Source organism: Eupeodes corollae, chromosome 1 (genome assembly GCF_945859685.1).
Source record: "Eupeodes corollae chromosome 1, idEupCoro1.1, whole genome shotgun sequence".
Classification (NCBI taxonomy): Eukaryota; Metazoa; Arthropoda; class Insecta; order Diptera; family Syrphidae; genus Eupeodes; species Eupeodes corollae.
Window position 1 is genome coordinate 77,714,224 of NC_079147.1, and position 19,279 is coordinate 77,733,502.

Here is a 19,279-nt window from a genome sequence, read left to right on the forward strand (position 1 = left end):
ACTCGCCTCATTCCTGTTGTGACATCCCTCTATCTTTTCGATCGCGCGCTTCTCATGCTCTCTTTTTTTCCATCTAAGAAGCCGGTGTTCCTCTTCTGCTTGTAGAGCTCGCGAGCAGCTTTAGTCCTTTTGTGCAGCGTTTTGAATGCCTCTTGTTTCTCCTGCGTGCGCTTGCCGGTATTCGTCGTCAAACCAGGGATTTCGCTTCGGTGGCTGTGTGAAACCAAGGCAAGGCAATATTGCCACTGGTTTTCAATGCTTAATGCAGGCAGCATAGGACTCCTTAAGAGGTTATTAGAGACACGATCGGAAAAGAAAATGGCAGTCTCTCGCGATTGTAGGCGTCTAACGTCAAAACTTCTCACAGTACTTCCTTGTTTTGGCTTTGATCGGGATATCCGTAGCCGTACCTTGGCTACAACGAGGTACTGGTCCGAGTCAATGTTGGCCCCTTGGAATGTTCGGATATCCTGTATACTGGAGTTGGTGCCGTGCAGTCTGTATCTCCCGATTGTGCCACCAAATATGTTTTCTCTTCCTAGCTTGGCGTTAAAATCTCCTAAGATAATTTTAATGTCATATCTAGGTCACTGCTCATAAGTCTTGTCCAAGAGCTCGAAGAATATGTCTTTGGTGTCTTCATCTTTCTCCTCTGTTGGGCCATGCGCGTATATTAGGCTTATGTTGGCGAATTAAGCCTTGATGCGGATTGTCGTGATGCTCTCGCTCACACTATTGAAACTCAAGACTTTTTGCAAAAGTCTAGTTCCAACAATAAATCCACACCCAAATAGACGCTGTCTTTGTTCTCGGTAGCAGTCGCCGTAGTGTACATCGCAGTCTTTTAGTTTGCGTTTGTCCGGTACATCCCATTGCACTTTTTGGTTGGCTTGTTCTTCGGCTGCACGTCGTGGACTGTTAAGAGACTTAACATTATACGTAAAGAGCCGAAGTTCGTTGTCCTTATTTCGTTCGCTTGGGTTGTCAACAGTGAATTCGTCCGTATCCGAGGCTTGTTGGTGCTTCGCATCTAAGTTATTTTTACGTGGCCAAGAAGTCACCCCGACGGAACAACCCACAACCTGGAGTCCCAGATCCTAAGTATAACTCCAAGGACGGGGAGCTGGATACACCGTTCTTATAGGCCTGGGCTCCGAATAAGTCGTAGAAGCGCTATAAGGTGTTCACTAAGTAGTTCAAACTTTCTGGAACTGTTGACGCTACCGTTGATTAAATCTCGGGAATTCTTCCGATGCCGTCTGGATAAGGAGAGGTGCCTTAGTGGAAACACCTCTCCCCACCTCTCTCCTTTGCTGCTCCCCACAGCTTTCCACTCGGGTTAGAACCCAATCTCCAGTTGAGGTACTATAGGCACCCGATGTTCACCGCGGGGAGGTGAGAGTAGGTGTTGATAGACAGAGGTGGGTTTTGATAAAAACCTGGGGACGCTTGTGTCCTCTTGAATGCACATGTCTACCATTTGAACACCCTTATTTATTCCAGGGTTTGCAAATAATTTGTCGGCATATTTATTTTAGTCCAAAACTTTCTGTAAAGTGTACCAATATTATACAGATCATCAACACATTTAACAAAGGTCTATAAAAATGCAAATGTTTGGCTACACCCAACTTATCTTCTCTATCGGTTCTGTGATGACTTTATTTAGCAGATAAGACACATTAAGACTTGAGAAATATACAAAATGCAAGTCATTGTTTACATCGAACAGCAAAATGTGTGAATGATACAATACAAAACTGGTATGTCGTCTTAAGCTAAATTACAACTATTAAAATATCTACTTTATGGTGTTTTTAATTATGTTGATTCATATGACCTATCTGCTTATTAAACAAAACTGCTTGGTCATCGTTAAAAATTATAATAAATTATTATATAGCTGCGCAGTGGACCACATAAATGTTTATCATAATATTTATATTATTACATATGTGATGAAGTATCTACTTCAGAAAAACAAAAATACAAAAGTGTGTTATCAAGCCGTTGATTATTTTATATTGTTTTGATGTAACCTATAATGATGTTTGAATTGAAGTCTGTTATGAAATCAGTTAATAGATAAAATAAAATGCATGAGTGGAACTCACGATCTTGGCGGTTTAGTGTTTTGAATTGTTTTGTTTATAGTGCTTCAAAGCAGCCAAGCGTATCGATTATTTTTAACAATTACTATTGACAATGAAAATTTCAAGTTAATAATTATAAAATAATTTACAAAAATATTTATAACTTCCTATTGAATTTAATCGTTTGCAATCTCCTACTCAAGGAAGCAAAAGCAGGTGTTAAAGGGCATAATTCTAGAATCGAATGCGTTAGAAGTTTTTTTTTACTTTACAAGTTTAGGTTGGTATACAAATTTTAAAACCATCATTAAATTTTAAAAGTTCCATGAAAAGTTATTAACGGTCAATTTTGTTCTTAAAAATTGTGCTCAGGCTATAATGGTTCATATGTAAGCTTTTCTATTTGAAAAATTAATTGACCATCAAGAGCAAAGGTAAATCGTTAACGTCATACTCAAGAACATAATGATTCAATTTACGTTGACTTGGATCTTGAGTAATTTGAGCGCAAATATATAATTTGAAACAAACGCACAATGAGAATCTAAAGATCATTTGAATTGAGTTCAAAATTGGGTTTGTTCTTGAATAAAAGATTTTGAAAAATTGTTTTTCAGCAACATGCTCATGATAATCAACTTCTTTCTAGAACTTGTCTTAGGTAAAACTTTCAGCTAGTAATCTTTTAAGCTGTAAAATAAAATAATTTTCCAGCAAACAATCAGTTTACAAGTTCTCAAAAATTGACCTCACTTTAATCCTATGGGATGAAACGAAATTTCATTTCTTGAAATAAAAAAACATCAAATTTTTTAATAAAATTTATTTTTAACATATCATTTTGAGTGACTACAGTATTCCAGTAAAATTCTTAATCTTAATTTTAAGAAGAAACACAATCTTATCACATAGAGAAGTAAACCTAAACAAATATCACATTAAATGCGTTCAACACGCAACGAAATACCACCCTTGATGGAATAAAGAATATTTGAAACATCAACTGGCAGAGGATTCGGGGTCCTTTCAGAGTAGTGGAACTTGTAGTGTCTCAAAAGGATACTCAATCCGATATATGTTTGCATCTTTCCGAATCTCAGCCCAATACAATTTCTAGGTCCATCTCCGAATGGTAACCAAGTCAGTGGGTGCCGTTTTTGAATCTCTTCCGGACTAAATCTTTCCGGATCAAACTTATCCGGATCAGGATAGATCTCTGGATCACGATGGATAGCATCGACTGGAATGATTGCCATTGTTCCTTTCGGAATTACATACTTCGGATTGGACGTTGGGTAGTCGTTAAGAGTGTCTCTTATAAGGTTTGTTACAATTGAGTATTTGCGTAGAGTTTCTATAAACAAAATCAAATTAAATAAATTCCACAACATTTTAACATTCACTTTTAACATACCTTTCATCACCATTTCCATATAATGCATTTCGGCCATACTGTCGTATGTGAACATTCCTCCGTTCTTATCAAAATGAGCATTTATTTCAGCCCTTAGCTTATCTTGGATATCTTGATTCAGAGCCAACTCAAACAGTGCGAAACCCATGGTAGAGGATGACGTCTCAAAACCTGCCAAAAAGAACACAAACGATTGTGCAGCAACTTCTTCAATCGACAATCCTTGTTCGGTATTCTTCAACTCAATCAACAAATTCATGAAATCATTTCGTTTGATTGAATTCTTTTCGCGATATTCGACGGTCTCTCGAACCACTCTCATATAAAACTGATGAACTTCTTCGTCAATTTGTCGAAATCGAAGCAACTTGGCCAACTTGGGAAAACTGAAGATGAATCCTTCAATAATCTTTCCATGACGAGGCTGGTTGAAGGCTTTACCGCCCATGATGCGAAATTCGGCACGTGGATCCTTAAGGCTATTGCATTCGAGGCCAAAGGCACAGGTCCCAATGACATCGACAGTGAATCGCGCCAGAACATCCTTAACTTCGACAATCGAATCTTGTCGGACCAAATTATCGAAAGTATCCTTAAGTCTTTCACCCACCTCAAGAACAGTCGGGAACATATTCTTCATCTTGCCAGAGCTGAATGTTGGCGATAGCTTATTCCTCAAATGCTTCCATTTTTGACCATCCAAAGCAAACAAATGCCCTGTCAGAGGATCGTCGCGTTCATTGTGGAATATAGCTCGATCAGTGAAATTGTTAAAGTCCTTTATTAGAATGTTTTTGACCAAATCCAAGTCATAGATTATGACGCTTCGTTTGAGGAAGAAATAGAAGCCTCCAAATGGTCCGGTGTGTTTGTATTTCTCGTAATTAGCTTTGACCAAATCCCGCATATGGTGTGTCTTTTTGATGCCGGTTAAGTTGCCGTTCGGGAAATGAGGTGTATCATGAGGAATTCCGCGACGTGCCCAGTAGGTCATGCGTTGCCTTAGAAAATACACCAGCACCGAGGCTAGCGCTATTATAATATAGATCAAAACCGACGAAATCTCCATGACGACGACGCAACGGCTATAGATTATTTTACTAGACCGATCCGATCTCTGTGAATGCTTAAAGTTAACTGAATACAAAAATTAAACTTATGACAGGTTTATTAAAAACACGAACTCCAGTCCTAAAGCCTTATCTGTCTTGAGAGGTTCTATGTCTATGAGAGTGAAAATTACAAAGTATTTATATATATATAGGAATAGAGACACCATGCTGCAGTTTGTTATGAATAAATAACTGGTTTTGTTCTTTCTTTATAATGTTTGTATACATAGTTATCAATTAAAGCTTGGCTAGATAAATGGATCTTGACTATCTTGAGTTTTTGTTGGTATCTCTCTCCAACAAGTTTAGCGGTTAACGATGCCGCTGTAACATGCTGGTGTGTATATGGATGCGGAAGGGGATTCCAAAATGTAACCTAGTCATGATGTGTGCTTATAACGAAAAACCGGATAAGTATAATTGACTTAAACATGACCTTTTGTATCGCTATTACAGCTGACTGTTTTTTTAGCTGTGAAATTTTGCACGATGTTGATGTGGGGATAAGAAAAAGTGATAATAAGAAATGGAAAACCTTTATTCTCTATTTCGTTAATTACAGCTTAAGTAAATATTATCTATCTTATTTGCAAAGACGAAGTTCGGGAGAGCTCTTAATTCAACATGTTTCAGATGAGTCACTGCTAGAAGATGTCATCTGTTAGGATATTTACGAAATTTAACGTAGAAAAGAAAAAATAACTAACCTTTTTCTTGCATACAGAACGGAGCAACGAGATCAGCTGATTTTTGTATACTCTGTCAACAGCTGTCAATGACCTTTCCTCCACATAGACATTAGTAGCATAAAGGGGGACAATCAAGACTTGCCTTAGGAAACAAGTTTATAGTGGTACTGTGAGTCAATGTCATGAAGATGACTTGCTCAAATTAGAACTAGATTCGTGCAGTGCCTTGCGCACGTTACGCACGAATTGTGAAATACGAATATGATTTGCTGGCTACTTTTAAGTCTTGGACTTTGGGCTATATTTACTGCTATGCCGAAACAAACATTTTGACAATTGTTGTATTTTTGATGCAACACAATTTTCTCTGTCTGAAAAAAATAAGGCAAGATTTGTTAAGATTAGGAATTCCTTAAAAACACAATTTATGAGATTCTGCCATATGGAAAAAATGGCGGCAAAAACTGCATAGCATTTAAATCAGTTAAATAAAAAGAGGCTTGGATGCGGCCCACACTAACAACTACAATTTTGCACCCGTCTGTCAATATTCTTAAAACTTTTACAAAATATTGATAACAATATTTGAATGTATGAAACAAAACATTGAAGTCAATATATTTCTTTGTTCTCAAGATACTTGAGTTAAAAACCATATTTTATCAGTTTTTGTTGTTGTTATAGGTTGTCAATTTTTTTTTTCTAAAAAATTAACCTTAAAGTTAACAAAAATGTTTTGCATCATGATAAAATAAGTTGCATTTCAATAATTGCTTCTGTTCCGTAGATATTTAAGCCAAAAACCAACTTTAAGTTGCGGTTTGTTGAAAGTTTATATACAAAAATATGAGATTTTCAAAAAACAAACATTTTTAATACAATGAAATCATTTTTGAGTCGATACATTCACTTATTCTCAAGGAGTCTAAAATTAGACAAAAAGATTTTTCTTAAAATTTTACCAAATGTTAAGATCAACGTGTGTTATAAAATAACTTTGAAGTTCTAATTTAACAGGCTTTAAGGAATATTTTTTAATCTTAGGTTACTTCGATTTTCCAAAAAAGTTTAATTTAAAGCTGCATTCAAGGTCATATTCAATAATAATATGAAAGCTAAGTTTACTCTGTGAAGCCAACCCTTCCCGCAATTTGATTGTAAACTACATAATTAAAAAATGGAAAACTAATAATTAAATTTTATTCGTAACATATGAAAACCATGAAACCTTTTCTTTAAGTTCTACCTTAACTTAAGTTAATAGATTGCGATACGCACTTAAGGCATAAAAAGAACGCACCGCACATGAACAGAATGAAGAATGTAGAGGGTATGAAGATGAGGAGGTGGAACAAAAAATCTATCAGCAAATAAAGTTTAATTTTAATTAAACATATTACACATTTGAGATAGTTTTATGAACAGGGTTTTCAATTTAAGGCAGGTCAATTTTAAAATTGAAAAAGAGGCTGGGATGCGACCCACACTGATAACTTCCCATTCCATCTGTAGATTTGTCTTGCTTAAAAGTTTGTAGGTTTTCGTGTTGTGTTTGTTGAATTATTCTTTTAAATTTTAAAATTACTAACAATGTTTTCATGTTTTTAGATTTTATTTTTTTTTTGTGTAAAAACGGAATGTTCGATTTTTGTAAAGAAACTACTGATTATGAAAAACAATATTATTTTGTGAAATAAAAAAAAATTGTAGACTATATTTTTCATTTTGAAAAGCTATTTGAATGAAAAGTACATTTTTACCAAGTTTTAGTATTGTTTTTTGTTAGGTTTTTTATTTTTTGAAAAAAAAACTGTCAATTTGATTTTTCTAACAAAAAAAATTCCATATGTTAAAAAAACAATATTTCTTATAAGCTGAAATAAGTTGGGAGCCATACACTCAAATTATTGAAAAGATATTTGATTCGAAAATCAATGTTTCCAACTTTTGTTAAGTTTTCTTTTAAGTTTTTATTTTTTGTAAAAAAACTGTCAATTTGATTTTTCCCAAAATTTTACTCAATATTGACAACAATATTTTTTAATTGATAAAAGTAGTTTAAGGCCAATATCTCAAAGTTTTGAAAAGATATTTAAGTCAAAAATGTATTTTTACCAACTTTTATTATTTTTTTTTTTAAACTGTCAATTTGATTTTTCTTTAAAAATTTTCAGAATGTTGAAAACAATATTCCCTTAAAGATAAAAATTAATTGAAAATCAAAATCACAAATTTTTAAAAAGATATTTAAGTTGAAATTCAATTTTAACCAACTTTGAGGCATGTTTTTATTTTTTATAAAAAAACCTGTCCATTCGATTGTTCTCAAAATTTTACAAGGTATTAAAAACGTTATTTTTCGTTGCACAAAATTGTTTTGGAGTTGAAATAAATTTGCATTCGTAAAATTTTCGAGGTGCCAAAGTTTGTTTTAATTTTTTTTTTTAATTTATAAAAAAAAAAACAGCTCATTGGATTTTTCTTTTCAAAAAATATATATGTTTGGTATTACGTTACAATTTATTATATAAAATTATATTCAAGTCTCTAACAATTTTGGTTCGTAATATATTTAGGGTTAACCAAAATTTCCACCTTTTTTTTAAACTGCTTTGGTAAAAAACCACACACGCAATTTTCTTGAGAGCCCTTTCTGCATCTTTCTGCTTTTATATCTGTTTAATAAAACTTATTTGAAATCGATATTTCTTCTGGTTCTTGAGCTATGGACAATGAAAAAACGTCGCGAAGGTACACACGCACGCACGCACGGACCTTGAAACGTCGAGAAAAGTCAACATTTTCAATTTTACAAATCGGACCCATTACAATAACTTCCTATGGGAAGTTAAAAAGAGTCTGAGATGCGGCCCCACTGATAACATTTCCATCCCGTCTGTCTATTTTCTTAAGAAAAAGTTTTGTTTGAAAATCTAGTTTTGATAAATAGATTATTAGTCGAAAACAATTTTTTACCAATTTAAGCAGCATTTCGTAAAGTTTTACAAATTGGATGAATAAAATTAATTTGAGAGATATCAAAGAACCGATCATCAATTCTTACCAAATTTGCAAACTATTTCTTGTAGATATTATTTTTTTATGAAAAAACGAACTGTTGGATTTTTATAAAAAAAAAAACTACTGAATATCAAAAACAATATTTTCTGTAAAATAAAAATAGTTTGAAGACAATATTTTTAATTTTTAAAAGCTTTTTGAGTCGTAAGTAAATTTGTACCAAGTTTTAATGATGTTCTTTGTTAGGTTTTTATTTTTTGTAAGAAAATAGATTTTGCTCAAAATTTTACTGAGTGTTGACAACAATATTTCTTATAAGCAAAAGTCACTTGGAAGCCACAATCTCAAGTCAAAATCAATTTTTTCCAACTTTTGCAAAATTTTGTTTGGGTTTTTAGTTTTTGTAAGAAAATTGACGATTCAATTTTTTTCAAAATTTTACTGAATGTTAACAACAATAATTTTTAAAAGATAGTAGTTTTAAGCTAATATTTCAAAGTTTTGAAAAGATATTTTAGTCGAAAATCTATTTTTAACAACTTTTAATAATTTGTTTGTTTAGATTTTTATTTTTTTGTAAGAAAAACTGTGCAAAATTTCGTTTTCATTTTTTTAATTTATTAAAAAACCGTTCATTGGATTTGTTTCAAAAATATATTTCTTTGATATCACGTTACAATATATTATATAAAATTTAATTCAAGTCTCTAGCGTTTTTGGTTCGTAAGATATTTAGGGTTAACCAACATTTTCACCTTTTTTTCAAACTGCTTTGGTAAAAAAACACACACGCAATTTTCTTGAGAGTCCTTTCTGCATCTTTCTGCTTTTTTATCTGTTTAATAAAACTTATTTGAAATCGATATTTCTTCTGGTTCTTGAGCTATGGACAATGAAAAAACGTCGCGAAGGTACACACGCACGCACAGAAATCTTTCTAAAAATCTTTTATTTCGACTTTAGGAACCTTGAAACGACGAAAAATTTTAAAACTTTCAATTTGACGAATCGAACCCATTACAATAACTTCCTATAATAAGTATAAGAGAGTCTGATAAGTTTACATCCCGTTTTTCGATTTGGCTTTCTTAAACCTTACAAAATATTCATATCAGTATTTTTTGTGAGATAAATAATTTGAAGTTCTTTGTTCTCCTAATAGTCCGGTCAATTTAGACATTTGACCCACGACAAATTCAGGGGAAGCTGAAAATTCTTAAAAATGTTTAAATTATAATTATAAACATTGTATTAAAAGTCCCAACCGATTCCATGTAAGAAAAAAATTTTAGCGGGGTAATAAGGTCCTAAAAATGAGTTTTTCGCGATTTTCTTGAAAACGGTAAGTTTTATCGCAAAATTACCCCAGACATAATTTGTAGATCAGGGAATTTCCTATAAAAAAGGTATCAATAATTTTTTCCCTAAAAGCCACCGCTTCTGAGATATAACGATGCAAACAATTGCAAGCGTCATAAACGCACACGTTTCCACGCCACCTCTGAGGTAGTGTACTTAGCGCGTTTTTTTTAACGTGGTTTCCCCAATAGGCCTATTCCACGGGTCTGTTGTGATCAGATTTAGAAATTAATAGTTTATTCGTCGGATTCGGAATCGTCAATCACTTCTTCTTCTTCCTCTTCTTCTTCTTCTTCTTCTTCTTCTTCTTCTTCTTCTTCTTCTTCTTCTTCTTCTTCTTCTTCTTCTTCATCTTGACTATAGGTGAATTGTGTTAAAAGTGAAGCATCACATGTTTCTTCGTCAGTATTAAATGAATCCTCTGTTGTTGGTGATTCTACATTAGAACAAGACTGGCCTTGACAATTCGTACAAGCCAGAGAACAAAACAGCCCAACTTTTTTGCAACCACATTTAGCATTGCATCCTTTTTTACAGTTACAAAAGATAGTGTTGAGCAATTTTTCCGGCGCAGGTTGAAGCAAAGTCTGAATTGGTTCTAATATATTATCGACCAACTTCCAACCCCAATCTGTTGGGTTTAGTTGATAACCAAGCCACACTTGAACTTGGTAGTATACCCGAAGAAGATGTTGATGAGCGGAGACTGAGGTTGGAGGAAGACAAGCTAATTGTACTTGTTTCTTATTTCGAGTATTTTTGACAAAAGATGCATATCGAAACTTGTCTAAGCAGGTAGTTTTTTTAGGAGCTCCGTACATACGAAGAAGAAAGTGAATTCCGTTGGTAATAACTTCTTCTGGAGTTGAATTACATTTTTTAAAAACTTCAGCAGTTGCAAGTAAGTCTTGCTTTTCAAACATTTTGAATACAGTTGTTTTACCCCTCCTGTAAAATGCAGATGTCGTATCACAGCCAGTTATGGCGTGTAAAAATAGTATGTGATTTCGACACTTTGCAAAAGTCGACAAACTTTTTGATGAATAAAACTCTGATTGATTTTGAGATTTTCCTGGTTTTAAGAAGAAAATAGTTTTTTCAGCTGGACTTCGAGCAGTGAGTAACACGAGTAAATCTACATCTTCACCCACAACAATCGTTATATTTGTCATGTTAACTTGTTCTATTGCTGTTTCGATAATCAGTACATCGGCGTCGTTATGAGCTTGTTTAACCAGTATATTCTCAGCAGTAAACTTTTCTTTTAACATTGAAATAAATCGAGACTTGTTGTGAGTATTTGCCAAAAATTTCTGTTGCCAAAGTTCGACGACGCTGTTCTGCTGCTTTAATATTTGTCGTGCAATCATTATAGCCATCAAATACGACAGTAGCTCTGGGACCAAAATGTCGACGTACATACTGAACGTACTTATCAAAAATAACACTGAATGTTTCTTCAGTATCCCAAACAACACGGTGCAGTAAATATCCACCATCAATAATGTACGTCGCATTATCGTTGTTAATATCAATGTTTACTTTTTCGAAACAACCGTAAATGGCAGACTTCTGTGTTTTACGCATCCCGATATCATCAAACAACGATAAAGGGTACGGAGCTAATTCATATTCGAAATATTTTTCAATTTCATCCTGAAATGCTGCAGTAATACTCATGCGCTGGAACAATAATACAGGGTCAACAGGTATTTTTTGTAATGTAACTTAAAATCACCGACAGAAACATATTCTTACTTACATTACAGCTACAGAAAGTATATGGGTGAGGTACTTAGGCATATTATGACGCTCGCAATTTTTTGCATCGTTATATCTCAGAAGCGGTGGCTTTTAGGGAAAAAATTATTGATACCTTTTTATAGGAAATTCCCTGATCTACAAATTATGTCTGGGGTAATTTTGGACCTTATTACCCCGCTAAAATTTTTTCCTTACATGGGATCGGTTGGGACTTTTAAGACAATGTTTATAATTATAATTTAAACAATTTTAAGAATTTTCAGCTTCCCCTGAATTTGTCGTGGGTTTACTGATTTTTTGGTCTAATTTGACCGGACTATAATTACTGAATCGAAAACCATTTTTAATCAGTTTTCGTTGTGCTTGTAGGTTTTTGTAGTTTTGTTAAAAAAGTTGAGATTTGAATTTTTCAAAAAAAAAAATTAAATAAAAATTACCAAAAATATTTTGCATATGATGTAATAATGTCGTTTGATTTCAAAGATTTTTTTTTGAAAACGAGATTTTTAGTCGAAAACCTTCTATTTTAATAGCTTTTTTGAATGGTTTTATTTCTTATTTAAACAAATACGGATTGTATTTTTTCTAATAAAATTTAGGACTGATTTCATTCATTTTCAAGTCAGTGTCATCAATTAGGGAATCTCGAGAACCGAATATCAATATGTACCAATTCTGCGTTCTATTTTTAGAAGATATTATTTTGTATGAAAAAACTTACTTTTCAATTTTTATAAAAATTTTAGTGAATTTCGAAAACAATATAAATATAAGATGAAATTATTTTTTAAATTTTTTTAGAGATATTTGAGTCGAAAATCAATGTTTACCAACTTTTAACAATGCTTCTTATAAGTTTTATTTTTGTAAAAAATACTGGCAATTCGATTTTTCTAAAAAATTTAAACAAAACATTCGAATTTCTTGAGAGTCATTTCTTTTTGCATCTTTTTGTGTAATTATCTGTACAACAAAATTTATTCGAAGTATATAGCTCTGCTAGTTCTTGAGATATGGATGACGAAAAAAGCTTCCCAAACGTCTCTAAACATTTTTGATTTAGATTTAAGGAACCTTGAACCGTCGGGAAATTTTAAAAGTCTCAATACGAAAGATCGGACTGATTACAATAACTTTTTTTTTAGAAAAAGTTAATAAAACAAAGTGTATTTGAGATATCAATTAGTTTTATCTTTATTTGAGATCAATGCCTTTCTGTCTAAAATATTGTATTCGAAGAGTCTAGTTTGGCATGCATTATTTCTTTTTGAGGGCAGCGGTGGTTTGCGGCTTATTTGCAGAGACCTGTGACTTAAAAAAGCTTCACAAGAAAAAGTCTGGATAGGTCAAAGCACATGATCCATGAAACAGCTCACGCACAATATCACTTGAGCTGTTTGACACGTAGCGCCATCTTGTTGGTGATCATCGATCTAAAACTATCGCCGTCGTCGTTGATGGTCTGGTAAGCATCATTTTTGAAAGAGTACGGACCGATACGCCTCCAGCCTGCAATCCACACTAAACAGTCACTTCACTTGGATGCATTGGCACATCAAAATTCTCGTATAAATTGCTATAGTTCCATATCCAGACTTACTTATTTACAAACCCACTCATTTAATCATCGGCCTCATCGCTGAAGATAATTTTTAGAGCTTAATTGTGATAAACTTCCAATTGAATTTGTATCATTGGTAAGTGTTGATCGACGCTATAACTCTCCATGATAAGTTGTCTTTAGTGATTGATTTCAACAAAATATTTTGACAGAATGTAGAAAAAACAACATGGCCACCACGAGCTGTCAAAATGGACCCGTCCCTATTTAAAAACCTTTACAAGTCACATTACATCACAAACAAAAAACTGACAGAGAATTTCAACTAACTAAATTTTCAATAAACCTCAGTTTGATCGTGAAATCATAGTCAAATATTGACTTTTGCTATCATCAAAAATGAAATCGTTATACAATTTTATATAACCAAAAACAGTCAATTTTATTAGTAATAACTGGTTATCCATTTTGCGGTTTCAAAAGCATATGGCTGGAATTGTGTTTATCAGTTGAAAGTCTGACATTTACGAAAATGGATCTCTTAACTATTGCACAACGCATACAAACTGATAACGCCTACTACAAAAATGTAAACGGAAAAAAGAATTATTTGTAATAAAATTTTATTGTTTACGAAGGGAGCCTTTCGTGCTTTTTTCGCCGAAAAATCGTTGATGATTTCGTTGAAATCCAGTTCTCGGAGTAAATCACTTTCAAAGCTCAGGAGAGAGAGCTTCGATAGACGATTTAGTCCCATAGTGTCTATTTTCTATAATTTTAAATTTTGAAAATGAGAGCACTCCAGTGCAATTTGTAACCATCAAAACCAAATACATTCTCAATGCAATTTCGAGGTTTGATAATGTAGCTCTGAAATTTTGATTTTCGACAATTTGGTAGGGAAAAGGTTCCGGCGATTGATCTGTTCCATAGTCCTTTTCCTTTCTGTATGAATCAATCAAAGACACAAGACTAACTCAATAACAAGACTAGGCTCTAAATCATCCGGATACACTTTCACCAATGCCTCTGCTTCAGCGTACAAATTTTCAGCATCCATCTTCTGGATGTGATTCAGGAAACCAAATCTCGAACGTACAGCTTCATTTTTCTTTGTATTTTTCCTTGAGCGGATTCAACATTACATTTCTCGTTCTGGTGCGGGTGCGTGATTGTACATATTCATCAATATGGGAAATTTTTTTGGCTGCTTCTTCGTATTTATCAAAATCATTTCGTTTGAATTCCACGAATGATTTCAATGATTCTAGTGCACGCATTGCTGATTCAAGAATCATTTTCGGGTCTTGCAACATCTTGTTTGTAGCTTTAAATCACTCCAAAATATCGTTCCAAAATGTTGTTTTTGCACTTTTTTGCAAGTTATGCTGGTTAGAGCTTATTTGATTTCCGAATAGCCGTTGATTAACCGTTGAACAGACCAACGAGTGTCTCTGAGATTTTTCAAGACTAAAAACTGCCCACTTTTCTTCTCCAATAATTTTGCACGAAATCAAAGAATTGTACAGCCGATGGTCAAGAGTTAGCAGCTGCCTTTCCCACTAAATTAACAAAAGGACCGGAACAAGGTACGAATGCCGATAAATGATTTTACTCCAAAATAAAAGCCTGTATCCCCTTGTATTTGCCACTCACGTTTTCCAGCCCTGTTACAGATATTGTAAGCCCTGTGCATCATCGTTTCTCTCGTATCACTGAAAATATCGCTACTCTAAGTGAAAGTGTTGCCGAAGGCCCGAGTGTATCGTTTTCTCGTCGTTCTCAGGATTTAGGACTGTCTTACTGCACATAATGGCGTGTTTTGCTTCTTCAAAAACGACCATGGAACGTCGCCTACTCTATTAAAGAATACGACTTGGAGAATATGTGAAAGCGAATATTTCCTGGACGTATAATTTCCCGTCGTGGCGATATCAACTTTCCATAAGATCGTGCGACTTGACACCGCTGGACTTTTTTTTAGGGCTACGCAAAAGGTTGTGTTTATGTAGATAAACCTATAACTCTTGAACACTTAAGAAACAACATTTAACAAGGATGACAATTAGATGAAATACACTCCACTGTGAAAAATAATTAAATATTCAAATAACGTAAGATCAACCCACAAAAGCTTTTGGAGAGAAAAAATAAAGTTCAACTAAAGATTTTTATTTCCAAAACACGTTAATTTAAAAGAGTCATTGTCAGGGTCATTTCTTGTTTTGATGTTGATAAGCTTTAAGCAATGTTTTTATTTACATTTGTATACAAGTATAAGTTCCAAGTGTATGATGATAGATCGACTTTTATTTTAAATTTAAGAGAGTTCATTGATTAATTTTAAATTTAAAAGCTCATCATAAATGAAATGAATGAATGCTCTTAAAATTTAAAGTTCTCTTAATTTTGTGTCTTGTTTTTTACATAAATATTTTAACTAAAATCACACAACTATAATTATACTCCTAAATATCAAGGGAGTGATAAATTTTCTTAGACTTGGTCAAAAACATTTTGGTTAACCCTAAATATCCCACGAATCGATGATTCTAGAGACTTGAATTAAATTAAATAGAGACTATATATTCTTACGTGATACCAAACCAAATATATTTATTTAAAAATCCAATCAAGGGTTTTTTTTATAAAAAATGTAGCCCCTCGAAAATTTTACGAATAAAAAATAATTTCATCTCCAAAACTACATTGTGCAACAAAAGAATCGTTTTTAGCATAGATAGTTTTTTTTTTATAAAAAATAAAAACCTAAACAAGACATTACTCAAAGTTGGTAAAAATTGATTTTCGACTCAAATATACATATTTGCAAAACTTTGAGTTACTGGCTTCAAACTTCTTTTGATTTAAAAAAAAAATGTTGTCAATATTTAGTAATATTTTGTGAAAAATCGAATTGACAGTTTTTTTTACAAAAAATAAAAACCTGACAAAAAAACAATACTTAAACTAGGCAAAAACTTACTTACCACTCAAAAAGCTTTCAAAAATCAAAAATATTGTCTTCATTTTTTTTATTTCACAAAATAATATTGTTTTTGATAATCAGTAGTTTCTTTAAAAAAAATCCAACATTCCGTTTTACACAAAAAATAAAATCTACAAAATATAGCACGCAAATATGCCAAAAACTAATGTTCGTTTCTTGATATAAAAACTAATGTTCGGTTCTTGATATCTCTCGAATTAATTTCATTCTTCCAATTTGTAAAAATTTAAGAAATGCTACTAAAATTGGCAAAAATTTGTTTTCTACTAAAAATCTATTTAACAAAACTAGATTTTTAAACAAAACTATTTCTTTATATGAAAAATATTGTTGGCAATTTAAAATTTTTTAACAAAACTTTTTTAGAGAAGTCGAAAAAAGTAGACGATTCTGTCCGGTCTGTTTTGTCTGTCTTTCCACGCTTCTACAGCATAAACTATTGGGTCGATTGAGTTCAAACTTGGAAATTAAGTTTTTGAGAAGATTCGCGTAAGGCTTTTTTTTCATTTTTTCAAAAAAATGATAATTCGAATTTTCTCAAAAACAAACCGAAATACATTTTTTTTCTCTAAAATTGTATTTATTAAATTGGCTTCTTTTAGTAAGCAAAACATATGTTTTTTTGCTCAGGAAAGGTACCGTTATTTTGTCTTTTAATTTTCTCAGCAACTTATGAACTGATTTTATTATTTTTTCAACAAGCTCTTATTTTGCCTTAAAAATATTTGATTATCAAAAGTGTTGTTTTTGTTTTGTTTGGATTTTTAAAAAAATATTTAATTTTTTTTTTCAAGATTCTATATCTCAGAAACGGGTCAACATTTTCTTACGAAATTCAAACGTATTGCGTATATTTAAAATCACTAAACAACTGCTCACCAAAAATATTTTTAGAACAAAATTGAAAAATTTTATATATAAAAAATAATTAAAAAAAAAAAACGCTATAACGATTTAAAAAAAAAATTGAAATCTAAGGTTTTTTGATTTATAAAATTTCATTTAAATTTTTGAAGACAAACTTATTTTTGAAAAATTTTGAAGCAAACAATTGTCCACTGTGTATACTGCTCGTGGGGTGGTATTTGTAAAACAGCTGTGAAAGTTGACTGCATCGAGGGACTTGATGACGTAACCAGATCAGCAGTTTCTTATGAAAATTAATATTTATAAATACTTAAATGAAATTAATTTTAAATAATCATTCTTTATCATAAGCTGCGTTTTATTATCACCAAGTTCTATCTTCCACTAACGAACAATGGCAATTCTTAACGAATAATATCCAAACCCTTTTTGATACGCATGTTCCTTTGAAAACAAAAACTCTAAATTCTAATGATAAACCATGGTTCACGCAAAATATTAGACTGTTGATGCAACAACGAGATAATGCATAATAACAACTGGAAGCGATATCGGTTGACCGAATTGCAACGCTTGTTTTGTTCACTACGAAACAAAGTCACAGCTTAAATCCGTTTAGCCAAATCGCAAATTTTGTCTAACCAACTGAGTTCTTGAGTTGAGTTCTAAACTTGCGAAACGTTGCTATTGGTAAGGCAAGAAATATGCCTACTCACGATGTTGATGTAAACTCACTTAATAAAACTTTCATCTCAGTTCCATCAACCGGGGCGACTTTCTCTGATAATATTTCATTTAGGGAACATTTAGATCACTCTTGTTTCAGTTTTTGTTTGGTGGATGCTGCCGATGTTGTTGAAAGTCTGCTTTCAGTGAAGTCAAGTGCTCTCGGTCTGGACAATATTTACCCCAAATTTTTAAAAATAATCTTGCCAATTTTGTTGCCTTACATTACATACGCATTTAATACTATTTTGATGTCTGGAGTTTTTCCGGACATTTGGAAGTCAGCAAAAATCATACCACTTCCTAAAAATGCTAATGGATCTGAATATAGACCTATCTCAATTCTACCTTAATTGTCTAAAGTCTTTGAGAGAATTTTACAGCGACAAATCAACGCTTACCTTAAAGCAAACTCTTTGCTCACTCCAAAACAATCTGGTTTTCGGAAGCAGCACAGCTGTACAACAGCACTACTTTGTGTGACTGAAGAAATAAGACAAGCGCTGGATAAGGGTGATGTAACTTTCTTAGTCTTGCTCGATTTTTCTAAAGCTTTTGACACTGTCAACACCGTAATTATGTGTAACAAACTTATGCAGCAGTTTAATTTTTCGGAAAGCTCTGCTAAGCTCGTTTATTCTTACTTGTCTAACAGAAAACCAGCAGTTCAAATTGGTGACTGTTTGTCTAGTTTTGTACCTATTTTGGATCCTCTACTATTCTGTATCTATGTAAATGAACTTCCAGGTCTGATCAAAAACTATTCCTGTCATCTGTACGCCGACGACTTTCAACTTTATTTTAGTTGTCCCCTGGGACTTATTGAGCATGGATCTTGATACTATTTCAAACTGGTCTCACTTAAATGGTCTTTTTTTAAACCCTAAGAAATCTAAATGCATAGTAATCACCAAAAAGATTTTTGATCGCTATTAATTTCCCTCGATTTTGGATTTTGTTAAGTAACACCCCTATTGAATATGTTGAAACTGCCATAAATCTTGGTGTTAAATCGCTCTTTAACTTGGGACAACCATATAAATGGAACATCCGAACGTCAATTCTTTATAAACTCAGTCCGACTCTGGAACTCTCTTCCTCGCGCTATTACGGAAATCTGCCTAACTACACAACCAATAGGCGATCGCTTTACAATTTAAACATACATGTTCTTCCTCTTTCTTATCTTCAGATAATTTACTTTCCATCCTGGTTCTTCTAATATGAAACTTTAAATAAAGCTATTCAAAGGAAAAAACTTTTAAGGAACGAGTTGTATACACAAACAATTGTTTTCGTTAAGTATGCTTACGAGTATTTTTCATTTCCGGGATGAGTTGTGTCTTGGGATGAAACTTCCTAACCGTCAAAAAATTGTTTGTATTCAACAAACCATTTCCCTTAACATAATATTTTTCGAGTAGTTCATATTTGTATTATAATAAAAAGTTAAGTTTTATCAACATTTTTTAAATTAATATTCAATAAAATACAATACGTATAGTCTACGGAAAATGATGAGTCATCCAGACTTAATTCCTATTCAATCACTTAACAACTGAATAAGAAAAATATATTTAACGAAAAATGGAAAATTTGTATACATAAAACATTAATTTAAATAAAGCCGGTCTAACGAGTAACGATTTTCAAACAAAAAAAT

At 32.6% G+C, this 19,279-nt stretch overlaps 1 protein-coding gene across 1 annotated transcript; it reads right to left on the reverse strand.

Annotated features, from left to right (window-relative positions):
- Positions 1 to 2,901: 2,901 nt before the first annotated feature.
- LOC129942577 (cytochrome P450 6a2-like) lies at positions 2,902 to 4,724 on the reverse strand. Its single transcript, XM_056051582.1, has 2 exons — positions 3,508 to 4,724; positions 2,902 to 3,447 (listed from the first exon to the last, which is right to left on the reverse strand). The coding sequence occupies exons 1-2, from the start codon at positions 4,574 to 4,576 to the stop codon at positions 3,032 to 3,034; spliced, it is 1,485 nt and encodes a 494-aa protein (XP_055907557.1). The 5' UTR covers positions 4,577 to 4,724; the 3' UTR covers positions 2,902 to 3,031.
- Positions 4,725 to 19,279: the final 14,555 nt, after the last annotated feature.

Bases quoted from the DNA above. Each gene is read 5' to 3' on its own strand.
- LOC129942577 (XM_056051582.1), bottom strand. From the start codon at position 4,576: ATGGAGATTTCGTCGGTTTTGATCTATATTATAATAGCGCTAGCCTCG. The intron at 3,448-3,507 runs GTATGTTAAAAG...TTTTGTTTATAG, and splicing joins TATGGAAATGGTGATGAAAG to AAACTCTACGCAAATACTCA.